We start from the raw sequence: 27,842 nt of genomic DNA on the forward strand, positions 1-27,842 counted from the left end.
ATTAATTTTATCCAAAATTAATATGCTGTAATGTGAATGTGAATACTGATTACAGACTACTGAATATTTCAATAGTTTCAGTTCTGCAACTCAATATAATTCAATATCCAAATGATATGTAGACTGTATGAAACTGCCTAAGTGCAAATACTACAGTTTATTTTACATTTTCAGCTTCCCCACATACCTATCTCTCAGGCTGCAAACCATAAGATATATCCGCTAAGCTCTTGAGCATGCTTGAAGAGGCACCACCAGGCTGTCCTGCTTCAGGGGGAGAGACAGCCTGGCAGTGGGGTGCCTGTGCAGGCACAACCTACGAGGCTGGAGGGTCTCCCTGGGACCTCCACCTCCAGAGCTCTCCCTAAGAGTTCTGCTGAGGGGGTGGGTGGGTGCGAAAAATTTTGTCCATCCGCACCCAACAGTGGGCCTGTTGCCTCCTTTACTTTACATTTGCTCCTCACATAACTGAAAAATCTTTTCTTGTTACAATGGGCTTCCCTGGCCAATCCTAGCTCACTCTCAGCTTTGGCCTTTCTGATGATTGATCTACAGTGCCTAGTAACCTGTAGGTACTCTGCTTTAGAGCTCTGTCCTTCCCTCCATTTCCTTCCATTTCCTTTCTTAGTTCCCCTCTGTTCATCCAAATAGGCATCTTAGAGCTCCTGCAGTGTTTTCGTCTTTCTGGGATAGTCATTGATTGAGAATGCAATATCTCTTGTTTGAGTAGAGCCCACCCTTCACATGCTCCCTTCCCTTCCAGCATTCTCGTCCAATAGGAGTTAAGCAGTTCAGCCCTCTCTGCATCATCTGTTGTAATTTCACTTTCTTTTCCTCGCAGTGGTCCTATGGTGTCCCTATTCTTTTTCTTGCTTGAAATATAACTAAAGAAGCTTTTGTGTTGTGTTTAGCATTTTTTTGCTAGCCTAAGCTCATATTGAGCTTTAGCTTTTCTAACACTCCCGGTACAATTATTGATTATTTGTTTATACTCATCCTTGGTAATAAGGCTTTCCTTCCATTTCCTAAATGACTCTTTTGTATTCCTCAAATCTTTTGACAACTGCTTATGGAGCCAACTTGGCTTCCTTAGGTTCCTTCTATCTTTTCTTCTCAAGGGAATTGTTTGTGATTGAGCCTTCAGCATTTAACTTTTAAGAAACTCCCAGCCCTCTTGGACTCCCATCTCTTTAAGTCTTTCTGATCACAGGACTCTACGCAACATACCTTTAAGTCTGTGAAAATCAGCTTTCCTGAAGTCCAGTCTATACGTACGACTACGTAAATGTTTTCTCTTTCCCATGATTGAAAATAGATTGTACCCCTCAATTTTAGTATTCCAATTATGAGTATTGTCCCACCAAGTTTCTGTGATTCCTATTAGGTCATAGCCCCCTTCCTCTATTATGACTACTAGTTCCTCCTGCTGGTTTCCCATAGTGCATTAGTATAGAGACATCGTAGTCCATCCTTTGTGTGCCTCATGGTTTTGGTCTTTGAACTTCCTTGTAAGCTACTAGTTCCCTGCTCATGTAACTTTCCCTGTAGATTTGAGATCTTCTCATCTTCAGGTCTTGCCATCACACCAAGTTCTGAATTTACATCTCGCTCCCCCTTTGTGTCTAGTTTAAAGCCCTCTTCACCAGGTGTGCAAGGGTTCTCCCAAAAATACTTTTTCTGTCCCTTGTGAGGTGCACACCGTCTTCTGATAATAGCCCCTCATACTGACATTGTTGACCATGATCCAGAAATCCAAATTGTTCCCGTCGACACCATTGATTTAGCCAGTCATTTACTTGCATAATTTTTCTCTCTCTTCCTCTGCCTCGGCCTCTTACTGGAAGGACTGATGAAAACACAACCTGTGCTCCCAGGTCCTTTACCTTTTCCCCCAGATCCACAAAGTCTTTTTTAATATGTCCCATGTTCTGCTGAGCAGTATCATTTGTTCCTACATGGATGAGAAGGAAGGGGTAATCATCTGTAGGCTTGATGAGCCTGTCTGGCCATTCTGTCCCATCCTTGATGCGTGCACCAGGTAGAGAGCAGACCTCTCGAGACATTTATATGTCTAAATTCCATAAATATGTCAAACAATACCATTGAATATGCTAACTAACTTATAAATTATGCATTTTAAGGTTTTCAACAGTATGTTTAGATTTGATAAGAAATGTAAATACTGCACAATTTATAATTTCTCCAAAGTATCTGCTTCTTTCTTTAAAAATTTGCAAAATTTTTAACCATATCACATCTCAAGATGTTGCAATCCTAATATTTTTGTGCCATAAAAAGTCAAATCAAATGGTGGAGGAGAGAGGCCATGGCCCTGATCCATGGGGGGGGGAAGGCACTGAATGTGGCCTCTGGAAGCATGGGCCCCACAGCACATGCTACATGGACAAACCAGCCTTGCTTTGGGGGGGGGGTAATATATTTGGGAAGAAAAAATGCTACTGCCAGTGTGACTCAGATAACCTTTTCTACTATGTGCGTGCATCATTAAATATCGGCATAATTTTCTCTTGCTCTGGCATTGAAGCAGGCTTGATACAGCTCCTTGTTAAGGTGGGCCCATCATTATGTACTGAGAATTCATGCAAATAAAGAAAAATAAATCCTGGCAGACAGCACCCGTCAGACATTTTTGACACATGCTTGACACTGTTCAAAATGTCACTGCCAGCCAAGCGCTGACAAACTCAAATGCTGGCCACTGGAAACCTGGATCCTAGGCTTCCATTACTTCCAAAGGGAGTCCACAAAAGGAAAGGAAATATCCAACATGTACAGTGTAAGGTCTGCTGGTGAGAGATGCACAGAATAGAGGCACAAAAGGATGTAGGGCACCTTCACACATGTTAAGTAACAAATAAATCTTTAATTTTAAATTTAATCCACTTCCAGTCAACTTCAGCAACCACTGCAAGTAGAAGATGTGATTTCGCACAATAACATCCAATTGCGAAAGTATACTGAATGTGGACTACAAGTATGTTATTTATGTTGGAGATCATTTTCTGTATGATGCGTCCTTTCTGACTCTAACAGGAATTCTCTTCACCGTAGAGTTAGTGAGATAGATAGGGCCGTTCACCACTTGATCTCACTGCCTAGAGGGTAATTTCCTGTATCTACTTCCTCCTTTCCCCCCTCCTTTCAAGCCTGTAACATATAACAGAATCCTAGAGTGGGAAGAAGCCATCCAGGCCATCTATCCAACCCCCTGCTCAGTGCAGGAACAGCCTAAAGCAGGGGTAGTCAACCTGTGGTCCTCCAGATGTTCATGGACTACAATTCCCATGAGCCCTGCCAGCATTTGCTGGCAGGGGCTCATGGGAATTGTAGTCCATGAACATCTGGAGGACCACAGGTTGACTACCCCTGGCCTAAAGCATCCAGGATAAGGATCTGTCCAGATGCTGCTTGAAGACTGCCAGTGAGACAGAGCTCACCACCTCCTTGGGCATTCGATTTTACTGCTGAGCTACTTGGACTGTGAAATTTTTTGCTGATCTCTACCCAGTGTGTGTGGGCTCCTCTCTCCTAAGCCCTGCTTTTGGTCATGAGAAGGAACTGATGCAGCTGGGCACCCCTCATATAAACGATAGAATTTCACCTAAGAAGTTAAGGAAAATCTCCTTTTGAAGAAGAAGGATGCTGCTTTTTCTTCTGCATTTTGCTTTGTTGCATTTCACAGGGAGTCCCTTCTCAATGTGATTTTTTTTTCAGCCTTAGGAGGGGAAATGCGGAACACAGAATATTCTGAAAGGCATTTTAACCTCTGGTGTGTTTTGACTGCTGGGCTTACGTACTCAGCAGATTAAAAAAAAAACATCCTGGGAAAGCAGCAGCTGGCAAGGCTGAGAAAATCCACATTTCCCCACCACCCAGAAACTGGCAGCTCTAAACCGAGTGCCTGATTGGCTGGAAGCCAGTTCTGCTTGGTCTCTCCTGATGTGCTGCTTCTTGCATAGCCTCGGTTTCGGAGTCCAGCTGACCCTTACCAGAACAATGACTTAAAGTTAGGTTAATGTGATTATTATTTTTAAACATGTTTGGTGAAATTGGGGGCATGACAGAATCATGATGATGATGTTATCCGGTCAGTCGTGTCTGACCCTTGGCGATTCTATAGGAAAATCTTCGCCATGCCCCCCTGTCTCTGACTGCTTCTTTTAGTTGGTTCATGGTCATCCCTGGTTTGGCTTTAATCATGTTGAGCCAGCGGATCCTTTGGCGACCACGTTTCCTTTTGCTGCTGACCATGCCGAGCATTAATGATTTTTCTAGCGAGTCTGATCACATGATGTGTCCAAAGTAAGTGAACTATAGCCATAGTATCTTGTCTTCTAATGACATAGGACAAAATCATAAGTGTTAGTGGTCCTTTCTTCCACTCAGCCCATTTTCCAGCCTAACGTTGCTCTCTAGCATCAAGATCGATGTGGAAAGGTCAAGAAATATGGGGCAAGGCATGGTCCTATCACAAAATGAAGAAAGATGGGGTGGACCAGATGGAGGCAGAGGTCATCTGTTAGCTCTGCACCCTCTCCCATCCTCCTGCTGGAGCTAGGCAAGGATCGGGTCTGCTGGTTGCTTTAGGTTGTCCCTGCATGGAGCAGGGGGTTGGACTAGGAGGACTGTATGGGCCCTTCCAACTCTCCTACGATTCTATAAAGAAAAGACTTCTTCTGATGCAGTCTCTTCCAAGCATGAGACAGGGATCAACTGGAGAGATGGCTAAAGATGTAAAGATAGATGGCATATAAATAATGTATAGCCAGTTTGGTGTAGTGGTAAGGAGTGTGGACTTCTAATCTGGCGAGCCGGGTTCGATTCTGCACTCCCCCACATGCAGCCAGCTGGGTGACCTTGGGCTCATCACAGCACTGATAAAACTGTTCTGACCGAGCAGTGATATCAGGGCTCTCTCAGCCTCACGCACCCCACAGGGTGTCTGTTGTGGGGAGAGGAAGGGAAGGTGAATGTAAGCCGCTTTGGGCCTCCTTCGGGTAGAGAAAAGCAGCATATAAGAACCAACTCTTCTTCTCCTTCTTCTAAATGATTTATATAAATACATATGGTGGATTAATCTACTAAACATTCAATCACTTCTGGCATTCCTTTGGGGGTATAAATGATTTATTTTCCATCTAGCAACGAGTGCTGGGTCTTTCTTGACCTTTCATTGGTAGCTTTATGGATCTGAGCTTTGTGCGAAGCAGAATGTACATTTTTAAATAAACAAATCCTAGCTATACAATCTCATAGATCCATTATTTCTGAAGAGCCATGCATTGTCATGGCAATCACACAGTCTGGGCCAGCCATCACTGTAGCCTGGCAAAAAATATCCATTCCCTTCATATATCCATTTAAACAGAGACTGGAGAGCCATCTGATGGAGAGGCTGTGAAGGTTCTGTGAAGGTTCAAGGGGGTGGCAGGTGACAGTAGATGAGCGAGAGGGTTGTGAGTGTCCTGCATGGTGCAGGGGGTTGGACTAGATGACCCAGGAGGTCCCTTCCAACTCTATGATTTTATGATTCTATGATGATTCCATGTCTGGGACTTCAGGTTACCAACTCTAGATTGAGAAATTCCTGGATTTGGGTGTGTAATTTGGGGAGGGTGGGATTAGGAAGGGAGGATGTCAGCGGGGGATGATGTCAGAATAAACTCCACCCTGAAAAGCAACCATCGTCCCCAGGGCACCTGATCTCTGAGTTCAGCTGCGATTCCTAAAGAAGTTGGGGGGGTTGGGGGTCAGCAACTGCATTGGGCTCTGGAAGCAACTAATAATCTGGATAGGCAAATGAACACATGCATCTCTTCTCACCCCACTGTGGGCACTGGAGGGGAAAGAATAGCCTTAGATTCCTTGATGCTGCATGAATATCATCCCAGGCCACTTAACAAGGTCCTTGATGTCGTGTACCAGTGACAAAAACTGTATCTCTTGTGGCGAATGCTCCTTGGCGCAGTGGTGGAGGCATTTCCTTACATTCAGAACAAATCACGTGGATCTGAGAATGTGTTTCTGCAATGTGATCTTCGGGGGAATGCAGGCAAGCAATTTCCTGCCTGGGATTCTTCGTAGCAGCCAGATAGGGTTGAAACCTAAAGGGACAAGCGCTGATGGTTTACTGTAGCGTTTATTGTGAAAAGTGTGTTGGCATATGCCCAGCAGTGAACAACTCCCTTGCAGGCAGCGGAATGTGGCACGATTTAGCAAAGGACAAATGTGACACACACCCAGAGTAAGGATTCATTCAACATCAAACGACACATTAGTGGCAAATGCTCCCTACATTGACTGGTACATTAAAGAGCATTGTTGGGAATGAATCATCTGCTTGGCATCTTAAAACATGTCAGCTCTACACTGGCACCCTTTTATGTGGCTCAAAGCTGCTAGTCTTTCACTGGAGCAACAGGAAAGGCAGCTCTTTCCTTGCCAAATCCACGATTCAGCCGTGAATCTATTGATGCGGCCCACCCTGCACACCATCAGAAATACACATAGCTGTAGAACTGGGAGGGGGGTTAAGATCTGATTCACCTTTCCATGATGATAAGTCTTCTACCAGGTTTTATTCTTAATTTACACAAAGCCCTGAGTAATATAAGTTTCTCTGCAAGGAGAAAAATGTCAGAAGAAATGACAAATGCGACCGGGAGCCAAGGATTATTGTATTTCCAACTCGGAATGCCAAATGGCCAATACAGCCTCTTTCATTTCAACAGCGCGGTGATATTTCCAAGTGCAAAACTGCTAGCAACAACCCCGGCCCGACCTTTTCAACACAGAGGAAAAAATCCTATACGTGATATAGCTTTGCAGTTTCAGTCCCTTAACAATATCTACCTTGGTTTTTGAGTGCAAATAGAAAGCATTCTGCTGTGGTCAAGGAAACTGGCTGTGAGTCTGGATGTCTTGGGTGCTAAAATCCCTATGCCGGGAATTCAAGAGGGGACCAGAATGCCCACTTCCCTTCACTCTTCCCTATCTGCCATTAGAGACGAATATGGTACGACTGATCTAATTTACAAGCTTTCATTGAAATGGTTTTAAATGGGTCGCCATGTTGGTCAGAAGTAGCACAATAAAACCAGAGTCCAGGAGCACCTTTAAGACCACCAAAGATTGATTCAAGGCGTGAGCTTTCGAGTGCAAGCAAGTCTGAGGAAGAGGACTTGCACTCAAAAGCTCACGCCTTGAATAAATCTTTGTTGGTCTTAAAGGTGCTACTGGACTCTGATTTCATTGCAATGTTACTGTGAAGTGCTTTCAGTACTCTGAAGTGCTACGTGAGGAGGCTTCCAGTAGGGTAACTGTGACCATTTCCGCACCAGAAGCTCTGCACCAGGCTGCAGCCTGGAGTATGAGCCGGGGAAGGTTGCCCGGCCTCTTCCTGCTCCTGCAAAACCAACTCTTCTTCTTTTGACCAGACATCAAAATCTTTTGGAGCAGGATTTTGTCTTAAAATGTCCACGCCCCTTGCAATTCCTGAAAATATTTGAGATTTTTTGAGGTGGCTGGATAGTTTAATTTAAAGGGTATTTAAAGGGATTGCTGTCCCCTTAAATATCTTCCAGGTGAACTCCCCACTTGCAGAATGCATTTAAAGAGACAGCGAGCTTACAAAAGCCATGGAATTGGACCCCTGGACCAATTTTTTTGAAACTTGAGAAGGGGTTGAGAAAAGCACCTAGCTGAGCCCGAAATACCTCAAATTGATTCTGCTATACTGTCCGCATGGAGGTATGATGGAGCTGGAATAAACTGGGTATTGGAATTCAGGGCTATCAGGAAATACTGATATTTTCCAGGTTCATTATACCCAAACCAGAAAATATACCTGGTATTATTTATTTTTTTGCACACCTCTAGCTAATAGTTTTATAATAAAGAAAACTGCAAATTTTGCAGCAAGATGAATTCAAGTGTAGCGAATTAACAGTTTATTAACAATCCATTAATTAGCACATAGCTAAAACACAATTTGCTTGACAGGAGACGTTGACTGGGGATCTTTGGAGGAGGGTTTTTAGAGAAGAGTCCCATCGATGGTTGCCGATTCCGAGCATCTTGCAGCCAAAACGGACCGATCTCTGTGATCAGGGCTTCCCACTGGGTGACAGAATAATTTGATTGGATTGCAAATTAGCACTGATGAAACTTTTCTTCTTGAACATTAGCATGTCAGATATTTTTAAATCAGACCGAAGCAAGATTAAAGCTATTTGAGACTGATTGCATAAACTCTATAGCAATTGCAGCTGATTTGAGTGAGCGTGAAAAGTTATGACAGGCCCCGGCATCTGAGGAATCTTTCTCTTACTCACGATGTCAAGAAAATAAGTTAACTAGAGGCTTGTTCTCTTCCTGGATTAGAACATACACAACATCCAGTCTAGAATTATGAACGTTAAAGGAGTTCACAGGTAGCCTTTGTTTTGTCAAGGATGGCCTATGGGACTGATTCACTTCAAGAGGGGATTGGATGAGCGTGTGGAGCAGAGGTCCATCAGCGGCCATTAGCTACAAGGTATAGAAGGAACTATGTCTGGGGCAGTTATGAGTTTTATACATGGTGTATACTGGGAGAGCTTCTGGAGGTCTGGCTCTGCTGGTAGACTTCCTGATGGCACCTGGGATTTGGCTTCTGTGTGAGCGTTGGACTAGTTGGGCTATTGGCCTGACCCAACATGGCTTCTCTTATGTTTTTATATTTTTAAGGCAGATCAGGATTACTCCAAGGATGACATAATTTGAAAAGATATAATTTATAGCTGGTCCATCCATCCATCCATCCATCCATCCATCCATCCATCATTTATATATAAAAACTCCCACCCATTCAGGAAACCCACCCAGGGCCATCAAGAAGCCATATGGTTTCACAAAACCCTGATTGAGAAAGTCTGATTTAGGGAGTTATAATACTTTAGTTATAATACAAGTTATAATACTTTATAATACTTTAAGAGCCTCTTGTGGCGCACAGTGGTAAGGCAGTGACATGCTGTCTGAAAGTTCTGCCCATGAGACTGGGAGTGCGATCCCAGCAGCCGGCTCAAGGTTGACTCAGCCTCCCATCCTTCCGAGGTTGGTAAAAGGAGTACCCAGCTTGCTGGGGGGTAAACGGTAATGAGTGGGGAAGGCACTGGCAAACCACCCCGTATTGAGTATTGAGCCATGAAAACGCTAGAGGGCGTCACCCCAAGGGTCAGACATGACTCGGTGCTTGCACAGGGGATACCTTTACCTTTACCTTTAATACTTTAGTCTGAATCCACATTGAATGGTCAACCTGTGTCTGAGTTCAACTGCAGCTATAGACTCACATAACTGCAGACACCTTCCATCAAAAACCTTCCCTGCACACAGAAAACTAGATGTCTGGTTCTAACCCATCCCTTTGCTGTTTCCCCCCCCCCTATTTTTAGGAACTTTTTTTGTGTTGGAGGAACTCACCCTTGCCATCTGAAGTGATATGGCCCTCAGACAGCTTCCTTACCTCACTAAGGGAAATTTAAATAAAAGATGTCCCAGGAGGACCACAATATAGCCTAAAGCAACTTAATCTTCCAGGCAAGGGCAAATTCCTCTGCTTCAATCTAGGCAGCAGTATCAGAAGGTATTAAACGTGGGGGGTGAGGTTCTGCTTTCATGCAAATGGACGTTCGTCACAACAGTGCGACCACTTTGTGGTTTAACCCAGCAGATGTAATAGCAGAGCATATGCTAATGAATCTGAAATTAATTCAGTCAAAAGACAATTTTGCTCTCTAATGTAAGGAAATGGTTCTGAAGAATGAGATACAAAAACAAGGTTTGCCCATTTGTCATGGGCGACTCTTAGATTATGCTGAACTCTCTGTCCAACAGTTTGTCATTGCAGTGGCATCAGCACAAAGTTGCATGAAAGTCATCAAGGACTGTCCTTGTTGCTTACCACACCAGAACACTCCAGGCAAAATTGCTTGCAAAGGATCATTCAGCATTTGGAAAAAATTACACAATATTTGAAAAAGAAGAGCTGCATTTGATTTTTTTTTGTATCTGCTCTTTACTATCCAAGAGAGTCTCAAAACAGCTTACAATTGTCTTCCCTTCATCTCTCCAGAGCAGACACCCTGTGATGTAGGTGAGATGGAGAGAGCTCTGAGAGAACTGTTTCAGGCCCAAGGCCACACAGCTGACTGCAAAGGGAGAAGGAGTGGGGAATCAAACCAAGCTCTCCAGGTGGCCCCAACTTTTAACCACTATACCAAGCTGGCTGCTTCTCTTAATGACCAAATCAATTGGGCTGACATATGAATCTATACTATTTATCTCCCATCTTTCCTCCATGGCTAGCCTACTTAGTTATCCTCTCCTTCATTTAATCCCCACAGCTACCACAGTTGAGTGAGAGGGAGGCGGAGCTTAAGGACACGAGCTTCACAGATGAGTGGGGCTTTGAACCTGGGTTTTCCCCAAGTCCTAGGTATAGTCTGCATGGGGATTTATACCCACTTCCTGCTCGAATAAATCCCTCCCATCTACACTGAATTCGATTTCCATTTTGATTTTAGGTGCTTCAAAATTTTCCTTATGCAACATACATGCATGATTGATCTGGAGTGACCCTACCTCCCCCCCCTGGTATCCAGAAATGGATATAGCCCTCGATATTTACATCAAAACTCGCCTTCCCCAGGCTCAACACCCCTCCCCCCAAATCTCCAGGTATTTCTCAACCCAGACCAGGTAACTCTATGCAAGTTCCATTTCCCTGCAATTCATAGACTCATAGAGTTGGAAGGTACCCTCTGGGTCATCTAGTCCAACCCCCTGCACAATGCAGGAACTCACAACTGCCAGCTTACCCACAATGACCCCAATTTCATGCCCTCCCAGTATACTTTCTAAATAGGCCCCTGTGCTATGATTGCCTTTTGTCCCTGTGCACATGCAGAGAAGAATAAAGCCTAACATAACTCTTAGAAGCACTCAAAGATCTCTGAGATTCTACTTAACACTCAGTAACCATGTGCACTGAAATAATAGCTGTAAAAATATACCAAACAGAACCAATTACCAGCACTCCTAGCACTTTACCTTTGTAGGTCTAATTTACCTACTTTAGTTGCTTTTGAAGTTCTGCGGAGCTTATGTGGGAGGCTGACAGCCAGCAATTTATAAACAACATATCAAACCGTTTCCTTAGTCTCAATTCTGACCTTTCTTTATCACAGTCTTCAAAGGAAGACCCAAGATAAAGCATTACAGTAGTCCAGCCTCGGTTTTCAGGAAGCTGGATTCAAAGGGACAAGATCTGTATATCCTTAAAAAGGCACTCTCATTCTCTCTTCCCCTCAACCACTATGGCATCACCTGCATACATCAGCCAATATCTCTGATGTACGTGATTGGGTGCTCAAAGCTGATTCATTGATTGATCACTCTTCAATTCTGCTATCACAATCAGCCCCATGGTATAAAACAATTTTAAAAGACAACTCTAGAGCAGTGGTCCCCGACCTTTTTATCACCGGGGACCACTCAACGCTTTTTACTGAGGCCCGGTGGGGGGGGTAGTTTACTCCTCTACTCTCAACCACTGCCCTAACACTCTCTGATCGCTATGGTAATGTTTAAAAATCCCTTCAAAATAAGATACAGACATGCCACAACAATGAACATAAGGAACATTTTATTTTCATGGAATGACAAATCAATGGGAACCCTGAGCTGGTTTCTCTGCAACGAGATAGTCCCATCTGGGAGTGATGGGAGACAATGACACCCAAAATGTGCTGTAAAGGGCCGGGGGGGGGGATGAAGTAAAGGGCCGGGGGGGGAAGAAGGCGTCTTTCGGGGCCCACCTCCAATCAGTCGAAGGACCACATGTGGTCTGCGGCCCACAGGTTGGGGATTGCTACTCTAGAGCATCATATTTAGTAAACATAACAACACAGAATGGCCCTAACATGTTTGCAGTTTGAAATGATGCCATCAGCCATGCTCTTTGGACGATATCTTGAAATAACCCACAGCCCAATGCCTGTGTATATGTGGAAATTCATCTGTGCAGGACCCGCCCCACTATGTTTTGGCTTGTGCCCTGTACGCTGAACCCAGGGGCAAATTCCTTGCCAAGTTACTACCAAACTCACACCCCACTTCTGATTTTGATAAAGTCGCCTATCTGTTATCAGATGTCGACCCCTATATTTCATATAGGGTGGCACTTTTCGCTCTGGCCACCAGGAAGATCTGAGCCAAAGCTGTTTTACAGGTGTCCCCACCGTGATACACCGTGTTTCTTTTAAATAGTAACTCAGTAGCCCTCATCTACAATTTTATGTACGCAATATTGGAGAAATATTGTTTTATCCGTATTTGTACCATATTGTTTTTAATTATATTTTGTAATGGCCTTTGGCTAAACACAATAAATGTTATCGTATCGTATCACTATGGCATCATAGCTGTCGAGGAAGACAGAATTCTTTGGAGATGCACCTGGAATTTTAAATGCTGCATTTAGATGTTCCAGCTCTTGGCCAATGCTTTACAATTTAGGTGGCAGAATTGGGTGATTTCAAATGTGTAGGGCTGCCATTCCCCTGGGTTGGTGCTTCTCCCCTCCCCACTTCAGGGATTTGAGAAACTTATCTGCAATGGACTTTTAAAGCTGGTTGGGTTCAGATAAACAAAAGCCTTCTACACTTGATACTGATTTCCAGTCGGGCTTTTTCCGCTCATCTGCACAGGTAAGCATTGACCCTGGAGTCAAACTACTTATTCCCCAGCATAACTAAGAATGGATTTTGTTCTGCTTCATCAGAGAAATGTGAGCCCGTGGCACTCTACTCTGGGTGCAGATGGGCTGCTTCGTCCAGCTTTTCCCCTCCCCACCCACGACAGTTGCACCTCCAGCACTGACGTTGTGCTGCATGTGCTCGTGATTGGTTGGTATGCGGCAGGAGCAGCCCCTTTGTTTTGTTCCTCCATTTCAGCTTCAACTGGATCGTGTCTAAACTTCTGTGCTGTGGAAGTGTTTCTCTGTTTTTTCCTGGGCCCTCAACTAATGCACTGATCACTCCTATCAGAAGGAGTTAAAGACGAACCTGGGGTTGTCTTCGGCTGCTGCCCCTTCTCCCAATGTGCTACAGGTGTTTGAAGGAGGGAAGGTGGGAGGGAAATGTTTGCAAAAGGTCAGTGAATGTTCTGAATAGGGCCACAGGCAGCTACTGCTAAAATATCTCAGTTAGTAAAGCACTTGCCTTGAATCCATAGTTTCAGTGGTCCCCAACCCCCGGTCCGGGGACCGGTACCGGTCTGTGGATCAGTCGATACTGGGCCACAGCTCCTCCTCATCCTCCCCAGCTGCTGCCTTGGGGGCTGCCCTGCCACTCTTCCGCCAGCTCACCTTTGGTGCTCTCCAATGGCCTCCATGGCTGGGGCTCCCCCTCGGTGTGGCACTGCACAGCTGCTGCTGGCAACGCCCCCCATTGGGAAGCAGGAAGTCAGGGGTGCCGGCGGGAAAGCAAGTGGAGCAGGGGCTCAGGTGGCGGCGGCGACGTCCCTCAGCAAAAGACGACCCCCCCCCCCCGGGCCTCAGTAAAATTGTCAAGCATTGACCAGTCCCCGGTGATATAAAGGTTGGGGACATTCCTCTCATCCCCCTCCAATGGACCTGGCCTGCCTACAAATGTTGGAGCGTGGTAGGCTGGATCCATTTTCCACTTCCCACTTTGTGCCCCAAATCCTTTTGTCCAGACTGGGTTTATTTCTGGACTCAGAGCCCAGCTACGATAAAAGAAGCTTGCAAGGAGGGGCTCCCAGGTCAATAAGTTGCCAAGGGAAGGATTCAGCACCTCTCCGGCCTGCTTCTTGTTTCACTCCCCTTCCCCTGCTTCGTTATGGTAGTCTGGAACAACCCGTGTCCTTCAGTGCCAAATGTGACATGCGGTTTGGTCTTCGTCAAGCAGTAGCTCAGAGCCGAATCATGACTGACAGCTAATCTTAAAATAAAAACCCACCAGGGTCTCATTATCAGCTTGAGCAGTCTAAATGGTTCACAGCCATGTATGCATTAGAACAGTTTGGCCATTTCCTTTATTTAAAAGCCACACTTGACTGCCTGTTTATGTTTTGCAAAATGTCTCGTTTATTAAGAAGCCTACTTTGGGGGCCTCAAATTAATTTGGTATTTAAATACAAGAAAGATTTCTTGGAAGCTGAGAGACAACGATCAGTCTTTAGGCATTGGGTGGAATCCAAAGGACCACAATTTCTTACTAGAATCGTTCACTTTCCAAAACAATATTCCAAACATTGACTTTTTCTCCTTGAACCATACTGTGAGCATTCCAGAGGTTTCTTCACCTGGGTTGATTATGTATGAGGTTGTCACTTGGAAGTCCCCTCTGTTTTTTTCATTTTCTTTTCTGGTTTTTGCACATGGCCCCAATTTACAAGCAAATGTCCCTTTGAGGTTTTTTTTTTTTAAATTCTGCAGTGTACTTACCCCCACCAGTGGTAAGTATGTGCTTCCCTCATGTTTTCTCTATCGCAGTGGTCCCCAACCTTTATATCACCGGGGACCGGTCAATGCTTGACAATTTTACTGAGGCCCGGCGGGGGGAGGTAGTCTTTTGCCGAGGGACGTTGCCACCGCTGCCTGAGCCCCTGCTCCACTTGCTTTCTTGCTGGCACCCCTGACTTCCCACCACCCGCTGGGGGGCGCTGCCAGCAGTAGCTGCGCAGTGCCACACCGAGAGGGAGCCCCAGCCATGGCGGCCTGTGTTGAGCACCAAAGGTGAGCCAGTGGCAGAGAGGCAGGGCAGCCCCTGAGGCAGCAGCCGGGAAGGAGGACAACGAGGAGCCGTGGCCCGGTACCGACTGATCCACGGACCGGCACCGGTCCCCGGACCGGGAGTTGGGGACCACTGCTCTATCGTATTCGAATGTTACTTTGCAATGTTTTTCTTTTCTTTGGTCCCTGGGTAATTTTTTTAAAAAGCAGAAATGTTCCGCTGTTTTTTTCTCCACGCAGTCCTTCATCCACCAAAGGATGGATGGACAGCCCCTTGATCCATGATGTTCTCTGTCCATCGATAAGGTGACTGCAAACCTCTTGCTCCATACTGCCCACCAACGACTGTTGAGTAAACAGGAGGAAGAACCTTCCCGCCCAAAAACATTTTCCCAGTTTCTTAGGTTTGTCTGCTTTTTTCAGGTTTTTCCCCTCAAGCTTTTGTGCAGAAATATTTTCTTCAGAGAGCACAAAAGAAAATTGCATTAACAGAACACAGGTATAAATGGAACAGGACCCCATTTAAGAGTGTAAGCAGATCAACGAGTCGTATAACGCAGGGGTAGTCAGCCTGGGCTCATGAGAATTGTAGTCCATGGACATCTGGAGGACCACAGGTTGACTACCCCTGGTATAACGCAAAGAAAAAGGTGGGTGCATAATGAATCCTGGTGACAGAAGTATCACATTACAGGCTGATTCTGAAATGTGTGGCATGACACGGTTTGGCAAAATCTAGAAAAGCAACAGTAGCAACGTGGTGTCCAGAAATAAAAGCCTTATCCTGACTGGGTCCACACATATTGGATAACCGCAAAGTGCAAATATCAGCAGTATGTCCTATCTATAGTATGTCCTATCTACATGCTATCTGAAGAAGGGAACATTAACATTTTTTCATGCATGTACTGCCTTGTTACCTGTCAATCAGAACAGTAGAAAATCCAGTGGTTACACATGTTGATTATGCATTCAAATTACATGCATTCCTCCTATTCACACAATATGTATATCAGGGGCATTGCAGGTAGGGTACAGTACCAATGTGTGTGGTCATTGGGGACATAATATTAGAAAAGGCATTTCTGGATTGGGCTTTAGCAAATCCTGAAAAGGGAAGCTCTACAGCAGGGGTCATCAACCTCTTCTGTAACAAGAACTGGTTGTAAAAAAAACCAAACGAAGCTGCTAAAATGTACATAAGGTAAAGGTAAAGCTATCCCCTGTGCAAGCACCAAGTCATGTCTGACCCTTGGGGTGACGCCCTCCAGCGTTTTCATGGCAGACTCAATACGGGGTGGTTTGCCAGTGCCTTCCCCAGTCATTACCGTTTACCCCCCAGCAAGCTGGGTACTCATTTTATCGACCTCGGAAGGATGGAAGGCTGAGTCAACCTTGAGCTGGCTGCTGGGATCAAATTCCCAGCCTCATGGGCAGAGCTTCAGACAACATGTTGGCTGCCTTACCACTCTGTGCCACAAGAGGCTCTAAAACATACATACATAAGTCTTACTATATTACATTTGTTGCCCCAACGAAAGACAAGATTGGTTCCAATTCCCTTATCAGAGAGAGACACAACAGATCACTTGATTTAGCCTTCCCAGGTCTTTGAATCTTGCAAGAGTGTTCTCGCTCAAGATATTTCTGGAAGTCTACTAAAGGCTGTGCAGGCTTTCTTTCCGCAGCTGGTGAGTGAGATGTAGCTCACCTGTTGAAATCCCTTGCTCTATAAAGGGGAGCCGTACCTTGGCAAAAAGAAAGTCTCTGCATTCTAGCCTATCATATAATTGTTTAACAATGTGTGTCTTACCACTGCCACTGAGACTCAGGGAAGCTTGCAATATAAAGATTAACTGTGGCCCAAACCATAGTGGACAAAGGCCCATTCCCAACAGCTGCAAATCCTAAACCACACTGCAATTCAGTTCTCCTCTCCCTCCCACATAACTAACTTAGGCATTCCAAAATAAAGCTTGGAAGACACAGTTGCCCTGTACCGTCATCATCACTATATCTAAAACTGTTTCCACACCCACAAAAAACGGTACAATTGCCGCCTGTTCTGTGTAATCACAAGTGTTTTACGTAGAAATCTCGCAATTCAAGCACAGCTCTGAATGTGTTCTCTGTTTGCTGTTTGGTTTGCAGATGCTGTTAAAACCAGATTCCTTCCCCTCCCCAGGGAGGGAGTTCGTGTTTATCTAGAGTGGAAGCTCTAAAGAGGTGAGTCATCTTCCTCCTCTGTGTCCTGCCTCAAATGACGATGCGTCAAATCCAAACCATGTTCTGCCTATCCTCCTGCCCTCTCCCCTCCCCACTGCATTTTTTAAATTTTGAACACGATCACATTACAACGCTAATCTGCAGTAGCATACCATCCTGCCTCCCCCGCCTCCCTCCAGCATCTAAATGAACCTTATGATTTAAGGTGCAATGGATCACTTTGTAAATTTCTTTTACAAAGAAACTTGTGTTATGGCGGCAGACGTGCTTTTTTTTGTTCCTGAATGCATGGTGACTAAATGCACAGCAACACAAGAACCACCCCCTTGCTTGGGTGATTTGAGTGCCATGGGAATTGAGGGATGGGGAGGAACGTTTTTATTTGTCTTTATTTTGGTTCTGTTGCAGTGTGAGCTTGTGAATGCTGCCGTGCTCACTTTTCTCCCCATTTGCCTGACCCAGGTGATGGGCTGTAGCTGAAGATCCACACTGAAGGATGAGGCACACCAATGGACTCTGCCGTCCTTCTCTGTCCTTGACTGAGGCCCAGATTCTTGCTTGCCCTTTTCCCCAGTGGCATCAGCGGAGGCAGAGGGGGTGACGACAGCCAGAAGTTGCAAGAACAAGCTGGAGGGAGGCATAATCTGGTGCCTGGCCACAATTGCCCAGAGGTGCAGATATTAGTGGCTCCCACATTTGAGTCTCCCTCTAATCCCTGGCAACCCTCCTTGAAATGGGGGGGTCAAAAAAGGTGAAATAAGGGGGACATGATTGCATGCTCAGAACAAAAAAGAGAAGGTTGAGGAAGTAGGGCGGGAGGCATGAACAGCCACTCTCCCAACATAAGTACATGCCACGGATGGACTCCTGGCTGGAAAAACCCACAAATGCAGAATGCCAGGCACAAATTTGAGGTCTGCATTCAGAATTCAATGTGGTAGGAATGTGCTGGCAAATCACAAGTGCAGAACTAATAGTATACAGCAGGGGTACCCAGCAGGGGTTCCTTTCCATTTTAAGCTCATTTGATTCAGTGACCTAGAGCAGGGGTAGTCAACCTGTGGTCCTCCAGATGTCCATGGACTACAATTCCCATGAGCCCCTGCCAGCATTCGCTGGCAGGGGCTCATGGGAATTGTAGTCCATGGACATCTGGAGGACCACAGGTTGACTACCCCTGACCTAGAGGAGCAGATTAAGGAGTCTGTATTTCTTTAAGGAAAATATGGTGAGAGATACTTGGCCATTGTCAGCATAGTCCTTATCTACCAACAGATAGGAAATAGGGTAACTGAGTGAAAATACGGGCAATCCACTATACAAATTGTAATAATAGTGTGTGGGAATTGACTTATTTCAAACTACACTGACAAAACCTATCAGGATAAGATATTTTCTATGTAGGACCATGGAAGGGGAAGCATTTAAATGCGTGAGCGTCAATACTCTGGTAACAAGGAACGGTTAGGTATTTGTTGTAGGCTGGGATGGTTCCCAATTAGTACAACCCAGTGGTGCCATGAAGCCCCCCTTCACTTTGTGGGTAAGAATCTGCTGCTGATCCCAGGATCCCAGAAAGCACACCTGGCTGTGATGAGGGCCAAAGTCCTTTTTTGTCCTGGCCCCTACCTAGTGGAATGAGCTCCCTGAAGAGCTGTGGACCCTGTCAGAGCTCCCTGGGTTCCGCAGAGCCTGCAAAATAGAGCTCTTCCGCCAGGGATTTGTCTGAGGCTGAATAGCAGTCCTGGGGATTAAGATCGGGTTCCCCTCTCCCCTTAGAGCCTGGGCATTAGATTGGCCTGACTCAACAGGTCCCCAGTGACAACATCCCAATATCCGTTAGCCATCTTTGGTCCACCCACTGGGTTTGTGTGGGATATAAATCCAGTTGTATTTCGCCATAGTTTGGGTTGAATCTTAAAATGTTCTTAATGGCTTTAATGGTGTTGTTTTTTTAACGGTATGGATTGTATACCAAATTATAAACTGCCATGAGCCAGCTCTGGGAGCGCCGGTTACACAAATCCAATTATTTATAAACAAACAAACAAAAAATAAGCCGGCTGATGCATTTCCAGTACCTACCGAGTATTTTTAGAAAGAGGAATGGACAAGGCGAGGGACTTCTGATTGATGGCTAGAGTTCTGATTGCCTGAGCAAGATTTTCAAAAGTTGCTTAGGCAGCTGCCACCAGAGCATAGGGATCACAGAATCATAGAATTGGACAGTCCCTCCAGGGTCATCTAGTTCAACCCCTGTACAGTGCAGGAACTCACAACTAACTGCCCACTCATGGTGACCCTAATTTCGTGCCGAAGTGATCCCTCACTTCCTGAAATGGTGTGCTTGGCTCCGCCTCCTACAGCAGCCATTTTGTAGTTGTGCTTACCACCCTGTCTCAGAATTCCAAAGGTGCCCAGAGGTTCAAAAGCTTGGCATAGAAACTTGTCTCAATCACAGAAAGACAGAAACAAAACCTACAGAGAAGACTCTGATTTCAACATGCCCAGGAGGCCCCCAAATAAGCAGAACAATATGACTTGATTAAGTAAGTAGTGTCCTGACTTCATAAATTTACCAAAAGAAGGGGATTCTCTTCAAAAATGGCCTGGTAAAGATGGGTATGCCCCAGGTCACAAATAGTACTGTGGGCAATTTAAAAGGGTGGGTTGGAAGTGACAGACCACAGGGGAATACTGCCTGAAGTTTATAGAATCTTGGAGTGTGTACATGAATATTCATCACCTCAAAGGAAGATGTCTAGGCTATTGTTTGGTGAAGACCCAGGAAAGATTATCATTTCCTTTCCATTTATTCAAAGTGTGTCCTTTAATGTCTAATGGGCAGCATATAAAACTGAATTTGCTTCCATACAGGACGGTAGCAATGTGTGAAAACTTTTAATGTCTACCTGAGTGATGTCCATTCCTGCATCGCAGCTCAGCGGTTGGGTTGAGGTGAGACCATTGGAACCTATCAAAGTTGTGATCACTCCGTTCCTATCGATCTTCCGGATCATGGTGCCATCAACAAAGTAAATGAAGCCATGTTTATCAACAGTGATACCTATTGGGGAAGAGGAAAGAAAATGTAACTTCAGCGTTAACCACAACGGAGAACTAGAAACAGGGATATGGATATATTCCTTGAATTTGATTTATTTATTAAATTTAATGTTGGTTTTCATTTCCTTGGTTAAAACACCTGAAAGAAACCTTCCTATTCACATGCTATGATTTATTTATGCATTTCAGAAAGAAAACAGCCATTGTTTCACGATCCGTAAGATGACAGTAAAGAGTACTAAGGAGTGGGATGTGGTAAAAGCTTGTACCAAACCCAGAAAGATTAAACTTGGCTTTATCTAATGACATCAAGTGAAATGTTCTATATTTTCACTGTCCTTTTACTGTCACAGCACATATGTCAATGATCATAGGAGAAAAACAGGACAAAGCAGAGATACTTCTGAAAACACAAATGATAGACTGATCTTCCAATCGGTACTTGGATTAAACCCCCCCCCCCAAAAAAAAAACTAATTTGGACATCGAAGATGTCCAATACACCTGCTTATCTATTTCAAATATTTCTTCCATGCCTTTACCTGCAGTTTTTAAAGAAAAGTTAATATTAATCATAGAATCATAGAATAATAGAGTTGGAAGGAACCTCATGGGTCATCTAGTCCAATCCGCTGCACTATGCAGGACACTCATATCCCATCGCTCATCTACTGTAACCTGCCACCCCTTTGCCTTCACAGAATCAGCCTCTCCGTCAGATGGCTATCTAGCCTCTGTTTAAAAATTTCCAAAGATGGATAACCCACCACCTCCCAAGGAAGCCTGTTCTACTGAGAAACCACTCTGTCAGGAACTTCTTCTAGATGTTTAGATGATATTTCTTTTGAATTAATTTCATCCCATTCTTTTTGGTCTGTCCCTCTGGGGCAAGAGAGAACAATTCTGCTCCATCCTCTATATGGCACACTTTTAAATACTTGAAGATGGTTATCAGATCCCCTCTCAGTCGCCTCCTCTCTAGACTAAACAGACCAAGCTCCTCCAACCTTTCTTCATATGTCTTGGTCTCCAAACCCTTCACCATCTTTGTTGCCCTCCTCTGGACACGTTCTAGTTTGTCAACATCCCTCTTCAATTGGGGTGACCAAAACTGAACACAGTACTCCAAGAGAGGCCAAACCAGAGCAGAGTAATGCAGTACCATCACCTCCCGTGATCTGGACACGATACTCCGTATGATACAGCCCAAAACCCCATTTGCCTTTTTAGCCACCGAGTCACACTGCTGACTCATGTTCAATGTATGTTCTACTAAGACTCCTAGATCCATTTCGCACATGCTACTGTCAAGACAAGTCTTCCCCATCTTATATTGGTGTATTTGGTTTTTCCTACCTAAACTTTACATTTGTCCCGAATTGAACTTCATTTTATTCAGTTTAGCCCACTTCTCGAGCCTATCAAGATCATCCTGTATTCTGTCGCTATCTTCAGTTGTGTTTACTACCCCTCCCAGTTTGATATCATCTGAAAATTTAATAAGTATCCCCTCTAATCCCTCATCCAAATCATTTATAAATATGTTGAACAGCACAGGCCCCAGGACAGATCCTTGTCGGTACTCCACATGTCACTCTTTTCCAAGAAGATGCTGAACCATTAACAAGTACCCTCTGGGTACGATTTGTCAACTAGTTATTGACCCACCTGACAGAATTAGGATCTGTACCGCATTTTACCAACTTGTCAACAAGAATATCATGTGGAACCTTATCAAAAGCTTTACTGAAATCCAGATAAACTATGTCCACGGCATTCCCCTGATCCAGCAAGGTAGTCACTTTCTTGAAAAGAGAGATGAGGTTGGTCTGACATGACTCGTTCTTGCAAAACCTGTGCTGTGGCTTAGAAATCATAGAATCATAGAGCTAGAAGGGGCCATACAGGACATCTAGTCCAACCCCCTGCTCAACGCAGGATCAGCCCAAAGCATCCTAAATCACAGCTCTCAGTTCCAGCTCCTCAAGGACCGAGTGTTTGATTATTTGTTCCAAAATTTTGCCAGCTACAGATGTCAAGCTGATGGGTCGATAATTACTCAGATCCTCCTTTTTCCCTTTCTTAAAGATGGGGACAACATTTGCCCACCTCCAGTCTTCTGACACCTCACCTGTTCTCCAAGAAGTGTCAAAAATAATGGACAGAGGTTCATAGATGACATCGACAAGTTCTTTTAGTACCCTTGGATGCAGTTCATCTGGCCCAGAAGACTTTGTTTCATTTAAAGAAACTAGGTGTTTGTGGATTGTTCCAACAGTGATCCTAGGCCACCATTCCTGTCCCCCATGTTGTGTTGCGTTTTTGCCACATTGGTCACTATTTCCCTCATAAGAGAAGACTGAGGAGAAATAGGAGTTAAGCAGTTCAGCCCTCTCTTCCATCATGTGTCCGGCTTAATAAAACAGTAAGGAGGGTTGGGGTGGGCTGCGTCCATGATCAAAACTCCCGGATTGGCCCCTTGGCCCTGGACTGACAAGCGGAGGGGCCAATCAGAAGGCGTGAAGTGCCTTCCGATTGGGCCCTTACCAGGACACACCGGAGTTCGAGGGCAATCAGGAGACATGGCTGCCAGTCTGCTCCTGACTACCGCAGGGAGAACAGGTCAGTAGGGCTGCCAAGGAGAATGAGAACAGAGGCTTGGACAGGGTGCGCCAGCCCTTTTCGCCCCAAGGCTATCCTAACTGTCGTGTCCAACTGTAAATTGCTTCAGAACACTAACAGAGCTGGCAGGAGGCTGGAGAGTGTGCTCCCTCTCCCTCCCTTCAGGCCTGCTGCGAAGGAGCCTCTGAGAGGCCCTGACTGAGGGGAGGGAGGCATTTCCAAAAGCAATGCAGGGGAGTCTGGGGGTATTCCTTTTGAGGGAGGGGAACTTCCTCCTTCTGCCAAACATTTGGCTGACAGGGAGGCCACAGAAAAGCCTCTTCTCACTTAAAATACTGCTCTGACCAGGGGTTAGACACAGCCAAGCCATGTGTCTTTCTTCTTTGCAACTCTCTGCAGATTTGAGGACTACTACACAGCGTTATTCTGCAGAAGAAACTGGTTCTTTTGTCTCCTGTTTCATCTGCACAACAACCCTGTGCAGTAGGCCTCAAGTCTTTCCATTCAACAACAACCTGTGTGGGAGGCCTTAAATGTTTCTTCTCTACCACATCCTTGTCCAAAGTAGCCCTTTCTGCCTGGAGAACTGATCTTTATACTCTGCAGGTGAGCTGTAATTCCAGCAGCTCTCCAGGCCCCACCTGGTGGTTGGCTACCCCTGGGTTGGAAATATTCCTGGAAGTTTGGAGGTGGGACTTCAAAATCATACAATGCCTCAGAGTCCAGCCTTCAAAAGAGCCATTTTTGCCTGCAGTTGGGAGGGAGTGGTGCAGGTGTGTCCCTCCTGGGTAATGGGCTATGGCCAGCCCTTATCAGCAACTGTGCAGGAAAATCTAAATGAATATTTACAGCCTGAAACTGTAAATAGGGAACAAGAAAATGGCTGGAGAGTCATGGGAACTAAAATGATTTTTCCAACCTTGGCCTGGCATATAAAAAATAGTATAAAAAACCTTACTAAGGTCAAGACTGTGGTGCAAATAGAGTGTTCCTCTTAGGGTTGCCAGCTTCCATGTGAGGCTGTCTACCCCAGCTCTACCCCATGGGGAGTCTGCTATGGGGAGAGGAAGGGAAGACGATTGGAAAATGCTTTGAGACACCTGAGGCCTGCTGGGTCACTGCGACCCATTCCCAGTTCTCTCAGACCTGTCACAGCCCCGCATCCTTCACAGGTTGACTATTGTGACGAGACGAAGGGAAAAGGTATCTGAAAACTGCTTTGAGACTCCTTTGGGTAGTAAACAACAGGGTACAAAAATCTGTTCTTCTTTTAAGGAGCAACCATGAAAGAAGCATGTGGGCACATAACATTTTATCAACAGTGAAAAAATGGAAAAGAAGGAACAGGGTGGACACCTGTGTACTGTGACTACCCCATGTGGATTAGGGCAGGGGGACATTTCAGTGTCTGTAGTCTATTTCACACAAGAAGGGAAATGACACCGAACTGGGAAGAATTGGCTGCCATGTAATCTTCCCCTAAGAATAGTCTCCAGTCTGATTTTCTCTTCACATATCTGAAAACATGGCTCTGGAAAGCTCATCTGTAACCACTATGCCACAATTCCCAAAGGTCAGTCCTCTCCCACACTCAATGAACATTCCACACCACAGGTTATTGACACCCATATCTCCACACCCATGCCCTCATTTGCCACCATACAACTACAACCTCCCACACAACACACACATTCAACCCATGCCCTTACAGACTGGACAACCAGTCGCCTTCCCAGTGCCATGCTCTAGCGCCCGTTGTATTCCTGAATACAACAGGCTTTGCCCCTTGTCTGTTATAATTTCACTTTCTTGTCATCGCAGTGGTCCTATTGTGTCTGTATTCTTTTTCTTGCTTGAAATATTACTAAAGAAGCCTTTTTTGTTATGTTTAGCATTTTTTGCTAGCCTAAGCTCATATTGAGCTTTAGCTTTTCTAACCCTCCCCCTACAGTTATTGGTTATTTGTTTATACTCATCCTTGGTAATAAGGCCTTCCTTCCATCTCCTAAATGACTCTTTTGTATTCCTCAAATCTTTTGACAACTGCTTATAGAGCCAACTTGTCTTCCTTAGGCTCCTTCCATCTTTTCTTCTCAAGGGAATTGTTTGTGATTAAGCCTTCAGTATTTCACTTTTAAGAAACTCCCAGCCCTCTTGGACTCTCATCTCTTCAAGTCTTTCTGACCATGGGACTCTAAGCAACATACCTTTAAGTATGTGAAAATCAGATTTCTTGAAGTCCAGTATATACGTACAACTACGTAAAGGTTTTCTCTTTCCCACGATTGAAAATTCCAAAAGCACATGGTCACTGCTACCAAGTGTGCCCACTACTTCCACCTCATCTACCAGTTCTTCCCTGTTGATGAGAATAAAGTCTAAAATAGCAGAGCCCCTGGTTCCCCTCTCTACTTTCTGGGAAATGAAGCTATCGGCAAGACAAGTTAAGAATTTAACAGAGTTTGCATTTTTAGCAGAGTTGGTCTTCCAACAGATATCTGGGTACTTGAAGTCACCCGCGACCACTGTTTCCCCCTTTTTTGAAAATTGTGTAATTTGGTATAGCAGTATCTCATTCAAGTCCTCTAACTGGCTTGGTGGTCTATCACAGACACCCACAATAATACCACTCTCATTTCCTGCTCCTTTTATAATTACCCAAATACACTAAAGTGAACTTTCATGCTCAGGTACCTGTATTTCTTCACAAGTATAAAGATTCCTAACATATATTGCTACACCTCCCCCCTTATTTTCTTGTCCGTCCCTTCTGAATAGATTGTACCCCTCAATTCTAGTATTCCAATTGTGAGTATTATCCCACCAAGTTACTGTGATTCCAATTAGGTCGTAGCCCCCTTCCTCTATTACGACTACTAGTTCCTCCTGCTTGTTTCCCATACTCTGTGCATTGGTGTAGAGACATTGTAATCCATCCTTTATGTGTCTCATGGTTTTGGTTTTTGAACTTCTTTGTAAGCTAGTAGTTCCCTGCTTATGTAATATTCCGTGTAGATTTGAGATCTTCTCATGTTCAGATCTTGCCATCCCACCAAGTTCTGAATTTACGTCTCGATCCCCCTTTGTGTCTGGTTTAAAGCCCTCTTCACCGGGTGTGCAAAGGTTCTCCCTAAAATACTTTTTCTGTCCCTTGAGAGGTGCATGCCATCTCCTGATAATAGCCCCTCATATTGACATTGTTGACCATGATCCAGGAATCCAAATTGTTCCCATCCATACCATTGACGTAGCCAGTCAATTACTTGCATAATTTTTCTCTCTCTTCCCAAAAAACATAATTTTAAAAATAAACCACAGCTATTAAGCTGTCCACTCATAAAACACCAAGCTATATTGATTCCAAATTGTGACAAACACAGCTGTGCTGTATTTCATGTGGTGCTGTGTTCATATTTTGGCATTTGGTTCTTCTAAAGTGGCATCCATTATCCGAAGCCTCCCATTACAGTATGAAGATTCAAGTTCCATGAGGAAAATCAGCTTGAAGTTAAATGTTTCTCCATTTGCAGCAGGATTTTAAAAGGTTTCCGAACACTGTGACATTAATGATACACATTTGTACACAGGCTCTGCAGCAAAAAGTATGCAAAAGAGACTTTTAACTAAAGAAAGCCTCACTTTCAAACAAAACGGTGGAACAGAAGAAAGTAAGTTCAGCCGTGGAAGTTCAAAATGGAATTAAATGTGGAGGAGCAATAAAAAAAATATTTTTTAAGACAAAAAAAAATCTGCTTCTTTTCAAGTATACTATATTGGCAAGGAAAGGGATTCCTCTCTCTAGGTGAGGTACATTTAACAATTGCAGAAGTGCAATAAAATGTGTCATGTTGTAAGGGTACATGGTTCTCGTAAGGGTAAAAGGGATTCAGAAAATCCCAAATGGCAGCATATCAAGTGAAATGTCAGTGTCCATTCATCTCTTTCAGAAGCTTACAGTATTGGTGAGGAAAGCAACCCTATCATTAGGGTATCATCATCATCATCATTTTATTTATATCCCGCCTCCCCCCGGAGACTCGAGGCAGGTTACATAAAACAATCCCATTAAAACAGTATTATAAAAGCATGAAACCACAACTAATCCTTAACAACATAGTTATAACAGCCAAGAGTGGCGGCAAAGTTCAATAACTAACCCGATCTCTACCCCCACTAAAAGGGAAGTGGAGGGGAGCTGCTAACACACGCAACCGCCGCTTCATGAGTGGGGGTCCAGATCTTCATTGCTGCCTGGCCTCAACCAAAAGCCTGGCGGAAGAGCTCCATCTTGCAGGCCCTGCGGAAGTTCCCACAGGGCCCTCAGCTCTTCCGGGAGCTCATTCCACCAGGTTGGGGCCAGGACCGAAAAGGCCCTGGCCCTGGTCGAGGCCAGGTGAGCCTCCTTGGCACTGGGAACGACCAGTAGGTTAGCCCCCACAGAGGTAAAGCCCTGCAGGGGGCATTGGGCGAAAGGCAATCCCTCATATACACTGGGCCCAGACTGCGGGTGGCCTTGAAGGTAAAAACCAGAACCTTGAACCTAATCCGGAATATAACTGCTAACCAGTGCAGTTGTTTCAGCACTGGCTGAATATGGGTCCTCCAAGGTGTAGCTGTGAGGAACCTAGCAGCCGCATTTTGGACCAGTTGCCGTTTCTGGATCAAGCCCAGAGGCAGGCCAGCGTAGAGCTAGTTACAGAAATCTATTCTGGAGGTGACTGTCGCATGGATCACAGTGGCCAGGTGTTCAGTGGACAAATAGGGTGCTAGTAGCCGAGCCTGGCGAAGATGGAAGAACGCCTGGACCTGTTTGACCTGAGCCTCAAGTGTTAGTGAGGCATCAATGGTCACCCCCAAATTCCTGGCCTGAGACGCGACCGAAAGTTGCGTCCCGGCCAGGGTGGGTAAATGCGCTTCCTAATCTGCCCCCCTACAGCCCAGCCACAGGACCTCCATCTTGGAGGGGTTGAGTTTCAGAGGGTCCAGAGGCTTCCAAACATCTGGCGAATGGTTCAGCGGGAGAGTCCGGGTGGCAATCCATGAGGAGAAAGAGCTGAGTGTCATCAGTGTACTGATGGCAACCCAGCCCATAACTCTGCCCCAGTTG

The 27,842-nt window shown here is 45.0% G+C and overlaps 1 protein-coding gene across 9 annotated transcripts in view; it reads right to left on the reverse strand.

The window, feature by feature from the left end:
- TENM1 (teneurin transmembrane protein 1) overlaps positions 1-27,842 on the reverse strand; it is a 534,679-nt gene that overhangs the window by 64,811 nt on the left and 442,026 nt on the right. For all 9 annotated transcript variants that reach the window (XM_077309379.1, XM_077309378.1, XM_077309377.1 and 6 more), the window contains one exon: positions 19,960-20,114. In XM_077309379.1, coding sequence (XP_077165494.1) covers positions 19,960-20,114 — 155 coding nt within the window. The remainder of the gene's footprint in view (positions 1-19,959; positions 20,115-27,842) is intronic.

Source organism: Paroedura picta, chromosome 13, assembly GCF_049243985.1.
Source record: "Paroedura picta isolate Pp20150507F chromosome 13, Ppicta_v3.0, whole genome shotgun sequence".
NCBI lineage: Eukaryota > Metazoa > Chordata > Lepidosauria > Squamata > Gekkonidae > Paroedura > Paroedura picta.